Source organism: Acipenser ruthenus, chromosome 27 (genome assembly GCF_902713425.1).
Source record: "Acipenser ruthenus chromosome 27, fAciRut3.2 maternal haplotype, whole genome shotgun sequence".
In the NCBI taxonomy this organism is placed as follows: Eukaryota; Metazoa; Chordata; class Actinopteri; order Acipenseriformes; family Acipenseridae; genus Acipenser; species Acipenser ruthenus.
In genome coordinates, this window is record NC_081215.1 from 744,187 (window position 1) to 762,421 (window position 18,235).

The 18,235-nt window shown below is 45.0% G+C and overlaps 1 protein-coding gene across 12 annotated transcripts in view; it reads right to left on the reverse strand.

Annotated features, from left to right (window-relative positions):
- LOC117963820 (E3 ubiquitin-protein ligase UBR4) overlaps positions 1-18,235 on the reverse strand; it is a 48,138-nt gene that overhangs the window by 13,381 nt on the left and 16,522 nt on the right. For 3 of the 12 annotated variants that reach the window (XM_059002645.1, XM_059002640.1, XM_059002639.1), the window contains exons 40-82: positions 17,805-17,963; positions 17,535-17,687; positions 17,079-17,306; positions 16,510-16,667; positions 15,822-15,993; positions 15,471-15,672; positions 14,905-15,068; positions 14,591-14,807; positions 14,008-14,224; positions 13,227-13,259; positions 12,687-12,750; positions 12,323-12,457; positions 11,709-11,883; positions 11,424-11,564; positions 11,218-11,339; positions 10,999-11,110; positions 10,583-10,713; positions 10,173-10,350; positions 9,958-10,062; positions 9,386-9,523; positions 8,734-8,902; positions 8,426-8,522; positions 8,182-8,289; positions 7,931-8,044; positions 7,636-7,845; positions 6,689-6,838; positions 6,081-6,308; positions 5,670-5,748; positions 5,214-5,438; positions 4,695-4,863; positions 4,325-4,469; positions 4,140-4,225; positions 3,935-4,022; positions 3,654-3,847; positions 3,091-3,330; positions 2,673-2,811; positions 2,198-2,323; positions 1,802-1,930; positions 1,192-1,535; positions 742-832; positions 555-639; positions 322-449; positions 58-187 (exon numbers count right to left, since the gene is read on the reverse strand). In XM_059002645.1, coding sequence (XP_058858628.1) covers positions 58-187; positions 322-449; positions 555-639; positions 742-832; positions 1,192-1,535; positions 1,802-1,930; positions 2,198-2,323; positions 2,673-2,811; positions 3,091-3,330; positions 3,654-3,847; positions 3,935-4,022; positions 4,140-4,225; positions 4,325-4,469; positions 4,695-4,863; positions 5,214-5,438; positions 5,670-5,748; positions 6,081-6,308; positions 6,689-6,838; positions 7,636-7,845; positions 7,931-8,044; positions 8,182-8,289; positions 8,426-8,522; positions 8,734-8,902; positions 9,386-9,523; positions 9,958-10,062; positions 10,173-10,350; positions 10,583-10,713; positions 10,999-11,110; positions 11,218-11,339; positions 11,424-11,564; positions 11,709-11,883; positions 12,323-12,457; positions 12,687-12,750; positions 13,227-13,259; positions 14,008-14,224; positions 14,591-14,807; positions 14,905-15,068; positions 15,471-15,672; positions 15,822-15,993; positions 16,510-16,667; positions 17,079-17,306; positions 17,535-17,687; positions 17,805-17,963 — 6,478 coding nt within the window. Of the gene's footprint in view, positions 1-57; positions 188-321; positions 450-554; positions 640-741; positions 833-1,191; positions 1,536-1,801; positions 1,931-2,197; positions 2,324-2,672; positions 2,812-3,090; positions 3,331-3,653; positions 3,848-3,934; positions 4,023-4,139; positions 4,226-4,324; positions 4,470-4,694; positions 4,864-5,213; positions 5,439-5,669; positions 5,749-6,080; positions 6,309-6,688; positions 6,839-7,635; positions 7,846-7,930; positions 8,045-8,181; positions 8,290-8,425; positions 8,523-8,733; positions 8,903-9,385; positions 9,524-9,957; positions 10,063-10,172; positions 10,351-10,573; positions 10,714-10,998; positions 11,111-11,217; positions 11,340-11,423; positions 11,565-11,708; positions 11,884-12,322; positions 12,458-12,686; positions 12,751-13,226; positions 13,260-14,007; positions 14,225-14,590; positions 14,808-14,904; positions 15,069-15,470; positions 15,673-15,821; positions 15,994-16,509; positions 16,668-17,078; positions 17,307-17,534; positions 17,688-17,804; positions 17,964-18,235 lie in introns of all 12 variants that reach the window. The other 9 variants (XM_059002637.1, XM_059002636.1, XM_059002635.1 and 6 more) reach the window with 5 other exon arrangements.

The window sequence follows — 18,235 nt, forward strand, 5'->3', positions numbered from 1 at the left end:
TTTTGTCTGGAAGCTGAAAATAAAACAAAGTCGTTTTAATAAAATGGTGGTTTTTACCTCTGGCTGGAAGGCACTTTTTCCAGGCTTCGTAAGAAGCTTTCGAGTCTTTCTTGAGCCAGAGCTGAGCCTGCGCGTGGATCTCGTTGCTGTAAGGCTTGACAGTGGTCAGAGACTCTACAGGAATTTCCTACGCGGAGAAGAAAATGTAGCCGTGAATACAACGATGCATAGAAGCTGTACAACTAAATAATTCACTTGCATAATAAAAAAAACAAAAGACACAGAATGACTGATCATGGATGTGAATCTGCTCTGCAGCACCTTGTTCTTCTTGCTGGTGGGGGCCGGTGGTTTGATGAGTTTCTGTAGGATCCTCAAGCACATCAGGGTGATGTTCTCCACCACCACAGGAGTCTTGATGTTCACAGCCATCAGGAACAGGCTGAGGGCTGCATACAAACAAGCAGGAAGAGGTTCATCGTCACAGCCCCAGCTAGCGAGCTGCCATCACAAAAAAAAAATATATATATATCTGTGCAGAAGCTGCCACTCACCACAGCGAAGACGAAGCTCCCAGCAGCCACCTTCCTTAGCTATGGAATCCGTCAGCAGCAGCATCTCATACTGAAGGCTGCTGGCCTGTAATGCAATTTATAAACAAACAGCGGTCAGACACACACAACTTAATCTAGAAAAATCACATATGTGATTTTTTAAACAGTCATTCCAGCTACTCCTCACCAGATCCGGATTAGCCCAGTGCCCTTTGAGTGCCGCGGAGACTTTAGCAATGATCAGGTCGTTCATCTTCTGCGTTGCATCAGGATTGTCTCTGCCACGGAGAAAGCAATGGGGAAATCATTAATTCAGAAGATACTAGGGGAGGAAAACACAGTAAGCAAGAACAGCACAACAGTTTGGAAGAGGAATTAAACACGAGAGACTGGGCGGGGGGTGGTGCTGACACTAAAAGGGCATGATCGTAAGGATTTGAGAATTCAAAAACGTCTAAATGCGTGTTGCTGCTTATTTTAGGGCAGGAGAAACAAAAGAAGCACAACAGTTCGGGAGGGAAAGAAATACCATTTATATATACAAGGCAACTGACAGCCTGAGCATTCCCTCGGTGAATGAATGAATGAATGAATGAAGAAGTGAGAACGGAGAGCCCCATCAGGAGAACAGGCGTACCTGGTGAGGAGGCACATGAGCTGCCGCACTTCCTCCCTCATGGTGGCGGCACCGCGGCGCAGGTTATACTCGAAGAGCTCGCGGATCAGGCCCTGCAGTACCAGGATCTGCCTGATGGCGGTGTTGGAGGCCAGGGCGCGCAGCAGCGTGATGCAGTGCTCCGTGACGGCCGAGGCGCAGCCGTAGCACTTGGTGGAGGAGGTGTGGCCGCAGCCCAGCACCGACAGCGCCCGGTACTGGCTGGCGGTGATCGTGGGCTGGGCCGTGGTGCGCGAGGATTTCGTGGCCGCCTCTCGCTGCTGCAGATCATACTCCAGCAGCTCCCTCCGGGAGGCCAGCACTTTCTGGTGTCAGAAAACAATTTTACATCCGATTAGCTAATAAACCCAGCAGATGACCCTCAGTACACTGAATCACACAGAGGCAGGGAGACTACAGAATACAATCTGATGCTTAAAAGCCAGGCTTTATTGCTGCATTGCAAGGCTTAAAGGACAACCAGGGGGAAGGGTGGCTTGACGCTTTGATTTCCCTGTTATAGGCATCAGTATAATGTGGTATTGTAAGGGTTGTTCTCCCTAGATGTATCACACGGATGTGTTTTTCCTACCTGTATGATTTTGGAGAGCTCATCGAAGGAGGTCTTGCAGTCTCCAGAGTACTCCTGGGCCAGCTGCTGAATGTACCTGTTCACACTGGCTGAGGAGGCGCCGAGTCCTGCTCCACTGCCAGCGTCATCCTGAAACACATTCAATAAATATACATTTAAAAAAAAAGAGTAAGCAGTTTACCCTTCGAATTGTAGATCAAAGACACTCTTTAATGACGAGTTACTAGCGACACATATCAAGCACCTATGCCAAATCCTGCCTACTACAGAATCAGATTTCATTTTATTTATTGCAAATGTATATTCTGGAGCAAATTCTCAGTAAATATTCTGTCTGGAGCTCATTTCAGCTGGTTCGCAGTTTGCAAAGGGATTTATTCTTCGTTTCAGGCTCACCTGTGGTTTCTCTGGAGCGGCCTCGTTCACTTTGGAAAGCAGGCTCTCCAGCTGTGGACGGTGTCCCATCAGCTGATGGTAAACCCGGTCAGCCTTGTCCAGGAGAGTGTTGATGTTCGTTACAGCCTGCAAGGGAACAACATTTCAATTACAATTCCCATGCAATGCAGGGGGACTACTTTAATTAGTCATTTGGCAGACGCTTTTAACCAAAGCGACTTAAGAGACTAGGGGGTGAGCTATGCATCACAACTGCTGCTGCAGAGTCACTTACAACAGGACCTCTGTTTTACGTCTCATCGGAAGGACAGAGCACAAGGAGGTTCAGTGACTTGCTCAGGGTCACACACAGCGAGTCAGTGGCTGAACTGGGAACCTCCTGGTAGCAAGCCCTTTTCTTTAACCACTGGACCACCAAGCCTACTTGGTGAGCAAGTTAGTTCTGTCAACTTGCCTTGTACATTAAATATCTTACTTTTTTCCGGTCTTCCTCGTTCTCAATTGGGTCCACTGCGCAGCAGGGCTTAGCATAGAGCATGAAATCAAAGCGGGCGTATTTACAGAAGCCACAGGCATTGCACAGGAAAGGATCCTTTTCATCATAGTTGATAGATCTGAAATTATAATTTGAAGAAATATATATTAATAATAATAATTTCAGAACTTGCTTAGATGAACCAAAACTATTCAGCCATACTTGCAAGTTTGCTCCCCTACCCTTTGCAATCTAACACTTAAGTACAGATTTCAAAATACTTCACTGGCCAGCAACAAGATCTGATTATTAACTGTACTTAAAATACATCAGTTACAGCAGTAATAAGATGAAATGGCACCCTCCTGTCTCATGTTAAGATGGTCTATAACATCCTCTACCCATGCCCTCCACGCACCTGCACTTGTGGCACTGATACACGTTCTCTCCACAGTTGCCACAGACGCCGGGGTTGGCTGGGACGGAGGCGCTGCAGCGTGGGCACTGCAGGGTCTCGGTGGAAGCCTGGTAATTCTCGTAGAAATCTGAAAACTCGATCATCAGGTTGGACGCCACGATGGGGAGAGGCAGATCAATCTTCACCTCCGTCTGACCCGGGGTCAACTGCACCTTCTTTGCTTTGTGCCAGCGAGCCGGTCTAGACAAAAAAAAAAGGATTTAAGAGATTTAAATATTTCCAATCAATTCAAACCAAATCTACTGGGGGCTACATGAATATCTCAGCACTGTTAAAGGTGGTAGTCTTTTGGATTAAACATATACCTAAAGTTTCACAGACCCCGATTAGCTGTACCTAATGTTACTGTGGGTACTGTAGTCCAAGAACAGTGTTAATCTAGGTCTGTGAAACCACCCCCATAACTGTTTTCATATCTCAGATTTGAGGTTAAAATATAAACACTTTTACGAATACGGCGAAATGTAGCTTAAAGGAACTCAAAAGGTGACATCAACACTCACTTGTTTTTCAGTTCTACGATAGCCTGCACCGTCCTGTTGTTGTAGTACAGGTTGATGGTTCGAACCATTTTAGTGCGCTTCAGGTCCCCAATTTTCACCGTCACTTTGCTGATGGTGTGGCTGCCGATGAGCTTGACCACCTGCTGTGTGGTGGTGTAGCGGGTATCCACCTTGATAGAGGACAGCTTGATGTTCTGCAGGTCACAAATACTGCGTGTAAATAACCTGGACGCACTTTCAAATGGTCTCATGGAGAAAAATCAATGATTTTATACACTTACAGAAAAGGGTACTTCAGGATTATTGCAGACAAGACAAGGGTCACTTTCCAGGTAGTAACCATCAAACTCCACCAGTCCAGACAGAGTGCTGGGAACAAAAGAGAAATTGTAAACAGATTATTGAAAAGCACCCGTACAATAGCATGGCTTTAACACGCAGCATGCCCTTATATCCAGCCTGGCTGCTTCCAGATCATAGACTCACTTGTAGATGTTGGAGTTGGGATGGTTTGTCAGAATGTGGTTCTGGGTTCGGAGAATCTCTACAGCCTTCTGGGAGTATTCTTTCAGCTGCAAAACAAGAATTTGCATCAGAGTAAGATGGTGAAATTATGCTGAAAAAATAATAAATCTCCAGTTTGCTCCAGGTTACAGTGCTGGTACAATTACCTTCTTCTCAGTCTGGAGAGTCTTCAGTGAGAAGTACCCCAGGAGATCCACAAACTGGGCTGCTTTGCGCCCGTAGGCTGGCAGCTCGGGCCAGATCGCCCACATCAGGTCCAGGAGGAGCTCCTGCTGAGACTTACTGGAGTTCCTAGGATTTAAACACAACACTGAAGTCAGCCCCCCCACGGTTTCAGGTTTCAGCTCGTGCATCTACAAGAAGTGCAATAATTTACCACCCCTGCATGCACACGATTCAAGAAGACACATTTACTTGTGCAGAAACCAAGATGAATTTAACTGTAAGGATCATCCTCAGCGGGGCTGTAACAAGCTAAAACTGCTGTGAGTGTGGAGTCCAGGTGTGCAGGGCTACCTGTAGATGTGCAGGGCCAGACAGTGAGCCTGCCAGCGCACAGAGGAGGCGTTGGACTCCAGCAGGAAGCACCGCAGGAACTGGATAAGAGTTTCCTTGTCAGCAAACGTATTCAGCTGGCTCACCAGAGCCATGCACAGCTGGTCCTCCTGACTGCCCGAGCCTTCTCCTGAAAAGACGCATGCATTCCAATGATACACTGCAGCTAGACACTCTACAAGAGACATCTGTGCACGCAGCGATTAAAAGGGGAAGCAGTGATTTAATACACACACTGTATGGAGGTCAACAGGTTGATGCAGTGCTATCTGCTGGTTGAATATAACTGTTCTACAGGTTTTCATGAAGTGTACTTGTCATTCTGTGCAATATAGAAATTCTCTCGCACACCGCTCTTATCAACAAATTAGTTGTTGTAGTTTTGATTTTCTTGAGGCTGCTCACCATGCTGTTTTGAAACACTAAAAAAAAAAAAGAAACGGCGTGAACGCAAAACGAGAATCCGTTTTCAATGCTCACCATCCTTGTCTTTCTCCTTGTCCTCTTTCTTGCTCTTCTTGCTGGAGGAGGAGGAGGACTTGCTCTGGGAGCCTGACTGGGAGCCGGACCCCCCAGCTGTGGAGCCCCCTGAGGAGGTGGAGAGGACCTTGCTGCCACACAGAGCACAGGAGAGCAGCTGCAGCAGCACCGGGGACACGCCCTCATCCACCAGGAAACTCACCTGCAGCAGGAAGTACAGCACCGCTGGGGAGGAAACACATAGCACAGCTTCACAGCATGCAGGTACGTGGCTTTAAACTCATACTGGCCCCCGTACACGGTCCAGGCTTTCAAAACTACCTTCAATTAAGCATGTTATTTAAAATTCTGCTAAACAAATCGTTCCTCCATTTAGCTGCATGAACAAACCTACAGACCAGGGTCAGTTCAGAACAGATAGAAGTATAACATGTCTGAATATAGAGATGTACTTACAGTCATCCTTGATGCAGAACTTTTGCCAGTTCACAGTTCGCTGGGTGGCAATTTCAGCACATGCTTTCAGATGCTCCATCTTTATAAAATAAGAAAAAAATCTATAGGTCTACTATCTATAGGTCTAGTTGCTACCAAGAATGAAGGCATATCGTCTGTCTAACTGCAGGCTCTCAAAAACGGAAAATGGAATCTTTAATATTAGGGATGACTTTTACTGATTAGAATTTAACAATCTATTGCGACTCCCATTGTGTGGATGTTTGAGCCTTTCCAGGTTTTTCCTGCAAAGCCTTAATTATAGAAGTCACACCTGTACAAACGGCGCGTGGTGGTGTGCGTCTAATTAAGCACTGGAATGGCCGCTACACTAAACCCTGCACTTGATTAGGAAGCCAGCACAGTGCTTACCAGGCTGATGAGGGTGTCGTACTGCAGAGCTGAGCCGGAGGTAGCGGTGAGCACTCCAGCACGCAGGAAGATCCCCTGCTCCTCCAGCAGCTTCTTGATCCCTCGCATGTGCGAGTCCAGGGTGTGCAGGTCCCGGAGTTGCCGGTACTTCTCTTTTGAGCCGCAGATGAACAGCAGCAGCTTGCGCACTTGCCGGCGGACGAAGGGAGTCTGCTGGATCATCAAATACTGTGATAAAATAAGAACAGAATTATTAATAAATGAGTCATTCAGCAGACGCATATATCCAACTTACAGAGACTAGAGGGTGAGCTATGCATCAGCAACTGCTGCTGCAGAGTCACTTACAACAGGACCTCGGTTTTACATCTCACCCGAAGGACGGATACAGTGAAGATCTGCAGGGTAATATAATGCAAACCTGCAGGGCAACGGAAGCCCACATGAATCTATCATATTTTATAAGATTTTATTTCTCTCTTTATTTTACGCCTTTCTTTTTTCTAATTATGAAAATCGAAATGATCTGCAAACAAAAGTAGCAAAAGTAACTGCCACGAGGCTCTTATTGTTTTCTTCTAGGAAGGGATCACAGAGTGCAGCCTTACCTCCGACAGGTAGTAGAACCAGGAGTGGTCAAAGACAGGAGGTGGGATGCGTGGGCTGGCATCTGCGATTTTCTTAATCTGGTACGGCAAGCGGAGCACCATCTCCGTCAGCAGCTGGGAATAGGCTTCGAATACATCTGCAGCGTGGCCCTGAAAACACAGGGAGAAGAAGAATAGAAACATTACACCACCTAGAACTTTAGGATTGAGACAATTTAAAAAAAAAAAAAAAAAAAATTATATATATATATATATTATTATTTATTTCTTAGCAGACGCCCTTATCCAGGGCGACTTACAATTGTTACAAGATATCACATTATACAGATATCACATTATTTTTACATACAATTACCCATTTATACAGTTGGGTTTTTTTACTGGAGCAATCTAGGCAAAGAACCTTGCTCAAGGGTACAACAGCAGTGTCCCCCACTGGGGATTGAACCCACAACCCTCTGGTCAAGAGTCCAGAGCCCTAACCACTACTCCACACTGCTGCCCATATATATATATATATATATATAAAATATTAGATTTTGAAATGTTACACTTTGTTTCCTTTTTGGCAGTTTTTCGTTAACTGCAAAAGCAGTATGTAATTAAATGTCAATATAACTTTATCCAGCAGGTTTCATTCGACTTAATGAAGCAAAAGTTGTTAATTCTATAGCAGGATGCAATGTTGGCCCAATAATACCGTTTAATAGGATTCATATAAGTAAAAATTCACAGAGTGACACATTATGTTTGTCTTAGAAGTCAATATACTTGCCTTAGCAGTGAAAATCATCATGAATTCCTTACATCAAATTGATCACCTCAATGCAGCTTCACGGCAGTGGAGCTACAGGCTTTTGTGCTGTCCCCCTACAACCTGATCCCTGGGTTGAAAGGGAAGCATCTTTGCACTGTGCATTACTGCGAGACACCGCGATGGCTCCTACCTTGACGTACTGACGGAGGAAGAAGGGGCTCATGTCTGGCGGGGAAGACGAGGTGTGTGGTTTCAGGAGCTGGCTGGCAGCCACGGCCTCCTCCTCGCCCTGCTGCGTCTTCCAGAACTCCAGTAGAGACTTCAGCACGTGGAGGCAGTAATCGATCGAGCCCAGGCTCAGCAGCGCCGTGGCCGTGGCGTTGGAGATCAGAGAAGATGACTGAAAGAAGGGAAAAGGAGGGAGACGTTTAAAACACAGTGATGAAACACAGCAGAAATCAGCTGGACGGAGAGAGCTGTCCTACCTCCGAGGAGGATTTTGATCCTGATTTTGTGCGGGACATGAACACGCTGAGCAGTCTCATGACGACCAGGTGGACTTCGTTCACGGCGTTGCGCTCGTTCTTCTTGGCAACATCCTGAAAATCGGGGGTGGGGAGGAGAAACAAAACAGGACTGTAAAACAATTCACCCCAGAGGCTTCGAATCTGAACACTTAATGATGGCAAGCCTATTTAAAAAAAAAAAACAAAAAAAAACGCTGCTTCTATCTTACCTTTTTGTGCATGCAGAGCTCAGCTATGAGCTGAGACAGCAGCTCATCCAGAGCCCCTTTATCCTTCTCATCCTCTCCATCCAGGTCTGCCGTGAGCATCAGAATCACCTGTGAACAACAACGCAACATTCCACCCTGATTTCTGCCTCCAATTCAAATTTACAGGGAACACTTCTAAAAACTGAACTGATACTCTAAGTGGGTTTCCAGTAGTTCAGCTAGATCCTCAATACCCCTTTCTTACCTGCATGTAAGGGATGGCACGGACTCCTCCGACGTTATGGAGCTGAGGCAGGTGCTGCAAGAGCCTCTCCAGGAGTATCAGGCGGACCATGTGGAGCCTGTACACACGGAGAGAGAGAGAGAGGCAACACACATGCTGAACAGATTCCATTAGAAACTATTAGGACATTATAAAATCAGGTACATCAAGGAACAAATCTCATGCAAGTTACTGAATCACGTTATTCAGAATGATGAGGGAATGTAGGGTGGGTCTGAGCCAGTGAAACCTTCACATCTTCCATGAGAAGGGTGTGTCTGAACCCTGACCTGTTGCTGGTGTGGATGTCCCCTTCAGTTTCCCCTTCGCCCTCTGACCCCTCTCCCTCCGGCTGGCCAGTGGTGGTGCTGATGGCTCCGGTGCTGGAGCTGACACTGCCCGGGCCGGCAGGGTGACCCTCCGCTGCGGTATCTCCATAGGCACTGCTACGGCCAGACACTGGGAAAATAGAGCCAAGTTCAGGAATCTGACTCTTCAAAACCTACCTGATTCCACGCTCTCTCTGCTTGGCACCTTGTGTATAGCAAGTATACATGAACATACAGGGGGCTATCTTTAAAGCTTGGTAACTGGAGTTTTGTAAATCTTTGCTGGAACTGGAAAAGCAAATCCCTTTTTGTTCACAATTACCTAAAACAACCTCGCTTAGCTGAATATAAATCTAAGTTGAAGTAGAAAAATAAAGCAGATTTTTTTTTTACCAGTTTTGAAAGTCACCCCCCAAGTGTAATATATTGCAATGTTGCAGGAAAAAATAAAAATCATGCAGTAACCACATTTTAGTTCCGGGTTGTACTGACAATTCTGCAACTTTCTAAATCCTTGTATCAGCCTTTCTTACATTTGATATCTTGCCATAGTGTTCTGTATCTCTTCCTAGCAATGGTTTTAGGTGTACAGTGTTTAACAGAGAGGTCTTACCGCTGTGCTCTCCGGCGACAGAGTCAATGACACTGCCCCCGCTCTCCGAGCCCACGCTGCCCCCATGGTCGGCGGGGGACGTTCTGAGGGTCGACCCATCCGTGGCTGCCGTGCTCCCTTCATCATCAGAGGCTGGAGCTAAAAGCATAACAAGAGCTGTTACAGAATAAAAACAGGGCTTCTTCAAACTCTGCGATTCTTTTTAAAAAAAAAAAAAAAAAAAAAAAAAAATCTGATTTATAAATTAAACATTTAAAAAAAGCAGTGATAATGTATGAAATTAAAGCCTTCGCTGCTAGTACTTGAGAAGTCACATTTTTGGAAACCTCAAAAAAAAAAAAAAAAAAAAAAGGAGGTTCAGCTTCGTAACCTGCAAGTGAACTTCAGTTCTGTGCCGACATACTTGCAAGACATGTTGAAGTGGCTTCAATTGTTAGTTGACCTTTTTTTGTGCTTTTTGGTCTGTTCCGGCTCAGCCTGTCAGTGCAACGGCCTCATGCCAAAATGCAACAGTAACTCCAGGTCCATCAGAGAAGCACACTTAGAGAGGGGCCCTGCTGAGCTCCATTTACCTGATGCAGTGGTGTCAGAGAGAGTTCCTGCATCCAGGGAGGAGGAGCTGGGCGCCTGTCCTGAGAGACCCAGACTCTGGAGGCCAAGACCACTGCTGCTGCTTCCTGCAGGATAACAGGAGGAGAGAAAGGGTAAAAAAAACGCAGAACCAAATACCACTGGCCTGTAGCAAAACAGCCCAAGTGAAATTCAGATGGTTTCTGGCACAGCTCACCTTGCTGGTCTTGCTGCAGGCTGAGTGCGATAGCCAGTTCCACCATGGTCTCATCATCAGCGTCCGGAGGGATATCCAGCATGGGAGGGAAGCCCTCCGCCCCGGCCAGCAGCGCCTCCAGAGGGGAGGGATTGCCATTGTTCACATTCTCCGCAGACTCCAGAACCATCGACTCGGACTGCAAACCGGAGACAAATAAGGGGATTATAAAACAACCGCTTGTTACTCTCGTGCGAAACTGCACATCGAACTTGGAAGACAGAAAGATTGCCATTAAAAAAAACAAGTTCAAATGTAAAAAAAACACATCTGTAGAGTGTAATTTATCAAATTAAAATCTGTAGAGTACAATTTATAAATGAAAATCTTAACGCCTACTTAAAGAATAAAGACGATCGTACCAGACTCACCACCATCTCAAAGTCCCCGTGGTCCACTTCTCCTTGTTCTTGACTCTCCTGCCGCACGCTCTCCCCGCCCGCCATTCCTGAGGGCTGCATCTTGTCATCTGCATCGTCATCATCATCATCATCTTTATCTCCTACAGGGATTCAAACGACCGAAGGGTTCAGGTAAAAACTCTGTGGCGTACTGAGCAAGGATCAGAATCTAACTGAAAGCAGCAAGCTATATCCCGACAACATCCAGGGATCTGTTTCATTGATCAAACAGTGCATATATTATACATACACATGTATCCCGATTACTGTTAGATCAGGCTTGATTTTGTTGCTCCAGTCTGTTAATTCTAGTCCTAAAACTCAAATGGAAAATTTAACAAACGAATACATTAATGTTTTACCTCCTTCTCCTGGGCTACACTTACCCATCGGCGTGTTGCTGCGTGGAGGGGAAGGCAGTGTCACATGCCTCCTCTTGTTCCTTGGTCTCAGCACACGAATCAGAGCCTGCTTACAGGCAAAGCTCACCGAGATGTCCTGTGATGCAGAAAGAGTCAGGGTCAAAATCTGCCATCTGGTGTGCTCTATAGACATGCACGGTTTACAACAAGGTAAAGGGAGAGAAACAAAAACAAACTCCTCACAGGGCAGAGCAGCATCTGCATGTAGATCTTCGATGCTGCATTGATGCAATCCAGCTCGCAGGTGCAGTATCCATGTATAATATCCACAAGGGCGTTCACTGTGGCCTCAATGTGTGTCAGACCTGGTTCAAAATAGAACAGCAAAGTAAGCAAAGCGTAAATGACAAAAGGGTGGAAGACATTGCATTGACTGTGCATCTACTCACCCGGTAAGCAAGCAGGAGCTAGGAAGGCATTCTTGGGCTTCAAAGCATGGAGCTTCCAGAAATTGTTGACCAGCTGCATGATGAAGGTACAACCTTCACTCTCCATTGGCTTCTGGCTCTCTCTGGTCTCCTCGCTTCCCTCTGAAAACGGGTGCAGGTACAAGATTAACAACAAGCAGTGGGGAGTGATGCACACGCTATGAAAAACCAACACGGATGGTTCAAAACTAAATTCCAGGTCTTTAAAAATGACCCATTTGATGGCGATTCCCCCGAGCTAGGCACCTGCTTCAGTGTGTAGGAGCTTGGTGTCAGTGAAGTGCACCAGATTGCTGGGTCTCATGATTGCGATGGAGCGAGCCGTGATCACCAGCCTCTGGAACACCTCTGGGTCAAGGTCTTTCCCGTCCTGATTGCAGCTGTTCAGACACTGGACTGCATTACTCAACAGGGACTGGTCCTGCAAGAACAAGAGCAGAGTTCACATTCATCTGCACCAAACTCCCCTTCAATACACAATGCATTATCTACCTTGTATCAGTGCTATTTCTATTACATTTACTAAGAGTATAATGGTGTGCCAAAGCAGTGTTGTCAGATAGAGGATTTGGGATCCAGTCACGTGATAAAAGCTAGCATCTTTACTGGTCCAAGAATTGAGCTTGAAAACTTGCAATGTGTACAGCTTTGACTAGAGAAAAATGTTACATGCGAAGTCCAAAATTCACTATTGGCTAGTTTCACAGCACCTGATTAGCACTAATCTTGGAACTACTCAATGTTAATTTAGATAAGGCAATCCAAGACTAAAGCTAATCAGGGTCTGTGAAACTAGTTGTATATGTTCTTCTGCAGGAGTGCATGCTCTACCATCCTGCACAGCACATTGTTCAAAGTACCTTGTGATTGTGGTAGGCAGAGCGGCTGGTGTGCAAGCTGGCTAGCAGGCCCTTGGTTTGCTGCTGCACACAGGGTGGGGTTGGCATGGAAAGCAGCTGTGTGGCCATCTCCAAAGCAGCAGCTTTGTTCTTCTCCTGCACAGTGAAAACAAGGCAAAACGTTACCAAAACCACACAGCAGACTCATTAACAACCCAAAGAGCAGCAGTGAAGAACGACATGCTGCATTGCACATCTGTTGAGGAGTCCAGACAACAGTTTAGGCAATTTAAATAGAATACGCATTGGATATTGAAGTACAGGTTATAGTTTTACAGAAAATATTTGTTAGTGTTACGGAGGACGGAGTGTCTTCACCACTTGCCTTTTCGTTTGTCGATCCGACAGCGAAGCAGCTTTCAAGCGCCTCAAGGGAGCTTACAACCAATCTGTGAAGAGAGATGCCAATGAGAACAACCAGAAGTGGAGGCCACTTACAGCACTCGCAAACTTAGTTACAAACCTTAACCAATGTTAAGCAGTTTAAAACTGCAAAATGACACACAGCTGACTGATTTTATTCTTGTTTAAACACAAGCACACAAACAGGCCATTAAACACTGTACACGCTTAAACTACTAAATACATATGACTTTTTTTTTTTTTAAAGATGCATCTATTTTTTTTTTTAAACTTTCACATTCAACTTCACTTTCAGAGTTAGACTAAAGAAGACACGAGAGAGAGAGAGAGAGAGAGAGAGGAGAGAGAGAGAGAGAGAGATGTCTGTCTAAGAACCTGGTTTTACACAGTGTATCAATGAATCAAGACTGTAAAGAGGTATGTTAACTTGAAACTCTGGCCCCTATTCTTTCTTGCTCGCTCTCACAGTTACACCTAAGCAGAGAAATGGAGTGGTACTAACCGGTCCAAGGTTGATAAGGACTCAGTTTCACAACTTTTTTTTTTTGGGGGGGGGACAAGGAGGGAGCAAAGAAAAAGAAATAGAAAAATGTGTGAAGATCACAGAAAAGAAAAACAGAACAGAACAGGTAAAAAAAATAAGATTTCTGCAACTCAAGCGGGGAGAGAGGTGAGCATGCAACAAGGAGAGATGTGAAAGCAGCCATGCGTTAGGAACACACACTCAGGGACTGGCCAGGAAATAAACGATACATTTCAAAACAAACTTCATCGTGAAGGAAATATATACAGAATGTGTCAGAGGACACTTATCTTAAACATCAGCAATAACCCGACTAAATCATCAGTCCTTTTGTCCAAACTTAACACAACATCAACTCCAGCAGTTATAAATCCCAGTTTTATCTCATTAATACACATTTGTTCCATATTTCTGGAAGCTGTCTAGAAGGCACTTCTAGTATAGGACTACACTGCATGTAACGTTTAACTGGCATTCAAACAGAAACAGCTAAAGGTAACTGGATCAGTGTATCCTCTTTTCAGACATGCAGAACATGCAAGGAATTAAGGGAGGAAAAACACACCATTTTAACAGCAAGTACAAGATCACCTTTTCTAACATATCACTAAAAAAACCTTTTCCCAACACAAAAAAGCAATACTGCACTGCATTTAAATCGCAAATGATTTACAAACTTTGTAATAACTAAGGAGGATTTAAACAGTGCTGCTCTTGTACAGTGCCGACACAGAGCCGTTTCCTGTGCTCTTGCCCTTACCTCTCCAGGACTGTCCCGCTGGCAGCAGCAGGCACTGCAGTGTCGCTGTCCCCAGTCCCGTTCCCCTGATTGAGGTTTGGGCTGCAGACGTTATTCACAGAGGCCGATGAGAAATCCTCTGGGGGCTCGTCCGGCCAGCCAAACTGTTCCTTGGTCTTTCCGTAAATCTTAATGGAATCCAACATCGTAATTCCTGTAGGATCCACTGATGCACCAACTGGAGATAAGAAAGAACACCAAAGTGACAAAAATATTTATATGTCACATCCCAGCTCATGCAGTTTCGTTCCAGACCATTACACAATACAAGTGTATATTTCATTAAAATGTTTCTTCCTAAACAGTGACATTAACAGATCAGGATTATTCTAGACAGCTGTTGTACATGGTATAACAATTCTGGCTGAAAAATTCTCAGCCACGCAAACGATTCCAAGCTGCATTGTCCCGACAGCACAGACTAACCGAAAATCTTTTTGCGACTACAAATGCATTTTATTATAACGGAAATCACAGCAAAGGCCTCTGGTCCTAGCACTGTATTATTCCCGATTGCGATGTAACCGGAAGAGAGGAGACTCACGGAAGACGGTAAGCTTCTTGTCTGCCTGCAGGGCCTCCTCCCGGATGAAGGGGAAGTCGAACCAGCGGGAGCGGGTCAGGCTCATCTGCATGGTGCGTCCAAAGATCTCAATGTAGGAGGGGGCTCTCTCGATGGCCTGGGTGCCCACTTGGACACGCATGCCCGTCATCACCATGGAGCTGTTATTGTTGACAACTTCAACTGCAAACCCACCAGGCTGGGGAGAGCAGAAAGGAAAGGATGTCAAACAGCACACGCTAATGAATGAAACAGCATGGCAACAGGAGGCATAGTGGAGGATCGTGGGCACCTACCTTGGTGTTGGCTACATACATCCCAGTGGAGTTGAGCCTGTGTTTGATCTGCTGGCCATTGTAAACCTGCAGCAAGTCATTGCCCCCAAACTCCACGTCTGTCAGCTGCTGATTGTGCTCAAAGAAGTCGACGGGGAAAGTCATGAGGCTGGAAGTCCGGGTCGCTGAAATAAAACAAGGGTGACTGATTTAGACAGCTAGAAAATGCAATGCAGTCAAGGGAGGGGTCTATTCAGATCAATCTAGACTTAAGCCTTTTATCTCATTAAAATACCCTCCCTGGAATTTCACATAGGTTTAAAGAATAAAAACTGCTAAAACTTGTTCTTTTAAAAAAAAAAAAAAAAAAAAAAAAAACACACAAAAAAACAACTTAGAATGATCTAAAAACGATTGTGCTTATGGTAGAACTCTGCGACACAGCGGCTGAAACCAGCTGGTGAAGTAAAAGGTCTGATATAACAAATATCAGCGTTTGTGTAGCTGTGGATTAACAGGAAGGGGTCAGTTTGTGGGGCTATCTAATGATATTCCCGTCGATCAGCAGGTGTATTTTGTACTCTTACTGGTGGCAGCTGCCTTGCGCTTGCGGACTGGCTTCATGATGCTGATGGCACTGCTGGGCTGCAGGGAAGGCTGGAGCCAATAGGAAGTGTTCTCCACATTGGCCATGTAGATTCTCAGACTGCCATCCTCACACAGCAGGATCATGGTGGTCCTCTGCTGGTCGTTGCTGGCAGTGTGACGAATCGCTACCATATCCTGAATCTGGAACACAGGAGGAGAGAGAGAGAGAGAGAGAGAGAGAGAGAGAGAGAGATGACAATTGCACACCACATTTTAATTCGCAGAGCAATACTTTTATTAAGAGGGAGCTGTTCTTTATAAAATCACTATCCTTGACTGCAGTAACATACCTTGGCTTTGGCTGGCAGGGTTTTGATCTCCTGGATGAGGAAGGTGTCTGGTTTCACCATGATCACCAGCGGGATTCCTGTGGTCTGCTGGACGCAGCACACCAGGCCAGGGTGGTTCATCACCTCTGACCACTGGCACAGGGCTGGGGAAGTTTTACTGCCCCCGTTGGAGCTACGAGAAAGGACAGAACACTATGTTATTACAATGTTACATTGCAGCTTTGGCCAAACGTTTTACATCACCTAGAATTTTAGGACTGAGACATAAGTGTTAAAAAAAAAATAAAAAAAATTAGATATTTTATTTAATGTTACCAAAGAAACTGCAAAATGATAAAATTGTCTAACGGAAGCCATAATATAGTAGTTCATGTTAGATTTCAAAATGTCACATTTTTCTATTTTGTGTCAGTTTTTCAATAAGTATATATGCAAAACTACAAAGCAGTGTATAATTCAATATGTTAAGTTAACATTATTCAGCAGGTTTCATTCAACTTTATGAAGCAACAGGAGTTAATTCTATAGGATGATGCAATACTTTTGGCCATAGCTGTACATATATACTCCAATACACAATAATTAAACTAAAAGCAGAAAACCAAAATCACCAAATATTTCAATAAAAGGAGGACAACCGATACTGAAATTGATTTAATGCGTTTAATATGAGACCTTCTCCCCCTACCTCTTAACAGTTATGGTGAAGAGTCGCTGCATCTCTAAAGTGCTCCTGTTGACAGTCGCTGCAAAGGACTTCCCTTGGCTGTAACTGAAGAACAGAATCTGCAGCACATGGGAGTAGTACACAGACACACCCCCTCCTGCAACCTGCCCGTTACTGTCCTGGAAAGGGAAGCAATGCACACTGTAGAAAGGATGCCAAACAGTATAAAAAACACACTCTAGTTTTCATACATCGCACTTAGATACAACTTGATGTGCACTTTTGAATGTATTTTGTTAATCATTAAGAAACTAAAAAGATGATGTTTCAGCTAATGCCAATTACTGTTAGAATCATACAGTTCTTTAATTAAAAAATACCAGGGTGCACATTTATCATGCCACTCAACACAGCGCAAAGGGCTCTATTACATGGAAGTCTCCTATTCAGTTGTAGTTTAGCACCAAGCAAACCTGCCTTAGCTTCTGAAGTATGGGAATGTGAATCCAAGGCTGTGTGGCTATGTTTGCCCAAGGAGGCGAATAATAATAATAATAATAAATCTACAAGGGAAGCGGAGCTGCAAGTACCTTGAGGTCCTCGTCATTGATTTCCAGCACGTTGGTCACATAGAAGGGGCCGTGCTGCGCGCTGCTGGACTCCTCCATCACCTGCGTGTAAATGTAGCCGGCAGAGGACATGATCACAATGATGTTCTTCCCCTCCTCATTAAACAGGAAAGTGGCATCGCGGATCTTGGAGCTTGGCAGCAGGAAATAATACATGGGGCTCAGCGCGTCCACCGACAGGTCGTAAATCTGAAAAGCAAGCAGGCAAAGGGGGTGAGAAAACAAGATGGAAAAACGGCTTAACATGCAGCTGTAATCCACGTTTTAGGGTTTTACACTTACCGTTTGTCCTGCATCAGATCACTGATTTTTTTTTTTTTTTTTTGCAGTCCAACATTGAATCCTTCTAATTAAACAGGTCTTGTACTGTTAAACTACCCCATTCTTCATTACAGAGACACAATTTTAACATTTTACCTTGACAAAGTCAGCAGTTATAATGGCGAGTTCAGTCTGCGATCCAGGCAGCCAGATTGCCTTGATGATGAAGTTGCCCGTGGCCAGTTGAGGGTGCAGGACGAGGTGATCGGACACTGACCCGGTACTGCTGAATGTTAGAACATGGCAATCCTGAGAATGGGAGAAAAAGAAAAAAGATTAAAAAGAAGTTCACAAACAGCATGAACTAGATCACACCAGCCATACAACTGAAAGAAATGCCGAAGCTGCTGTTCATCTCTCCCTTACCTTAAGCCCACAGACAGCCAGGTAGTCCTCATTGCATGGGTTCCCAGTCAGGCTTAGCACAGTGAAAGGCACTGGGGCGGAGGCCAGGCGAGTCAGGGTCAGCTTCCTCTTACTGGAGTCTGCCTGCTTCAGCAAGGCTGAGAGCTGCAGCACGGTTATCTGAGCAAAGAGACAAATTTAACAAAAAAAATAAATAAATACATAAGCTGGTATTACTGATGAAAAAGAACTAGTCATGGTGAAAACATCAAGAGGCTTCGATATAGCCCTCACATTAGTATTCTCCTTTGTAGACTTGCTTTTTTCTTTCCTCCCTGAAAATCTTCTTTTAATAGCTGATTCTTCCTACTTAAGTGTTTAGTGAACAGCCTACGCCATTCAGCCAAGCATGACAAGAAAAAAAATTAAAAAAAGGTCTCTTGAACATGTCA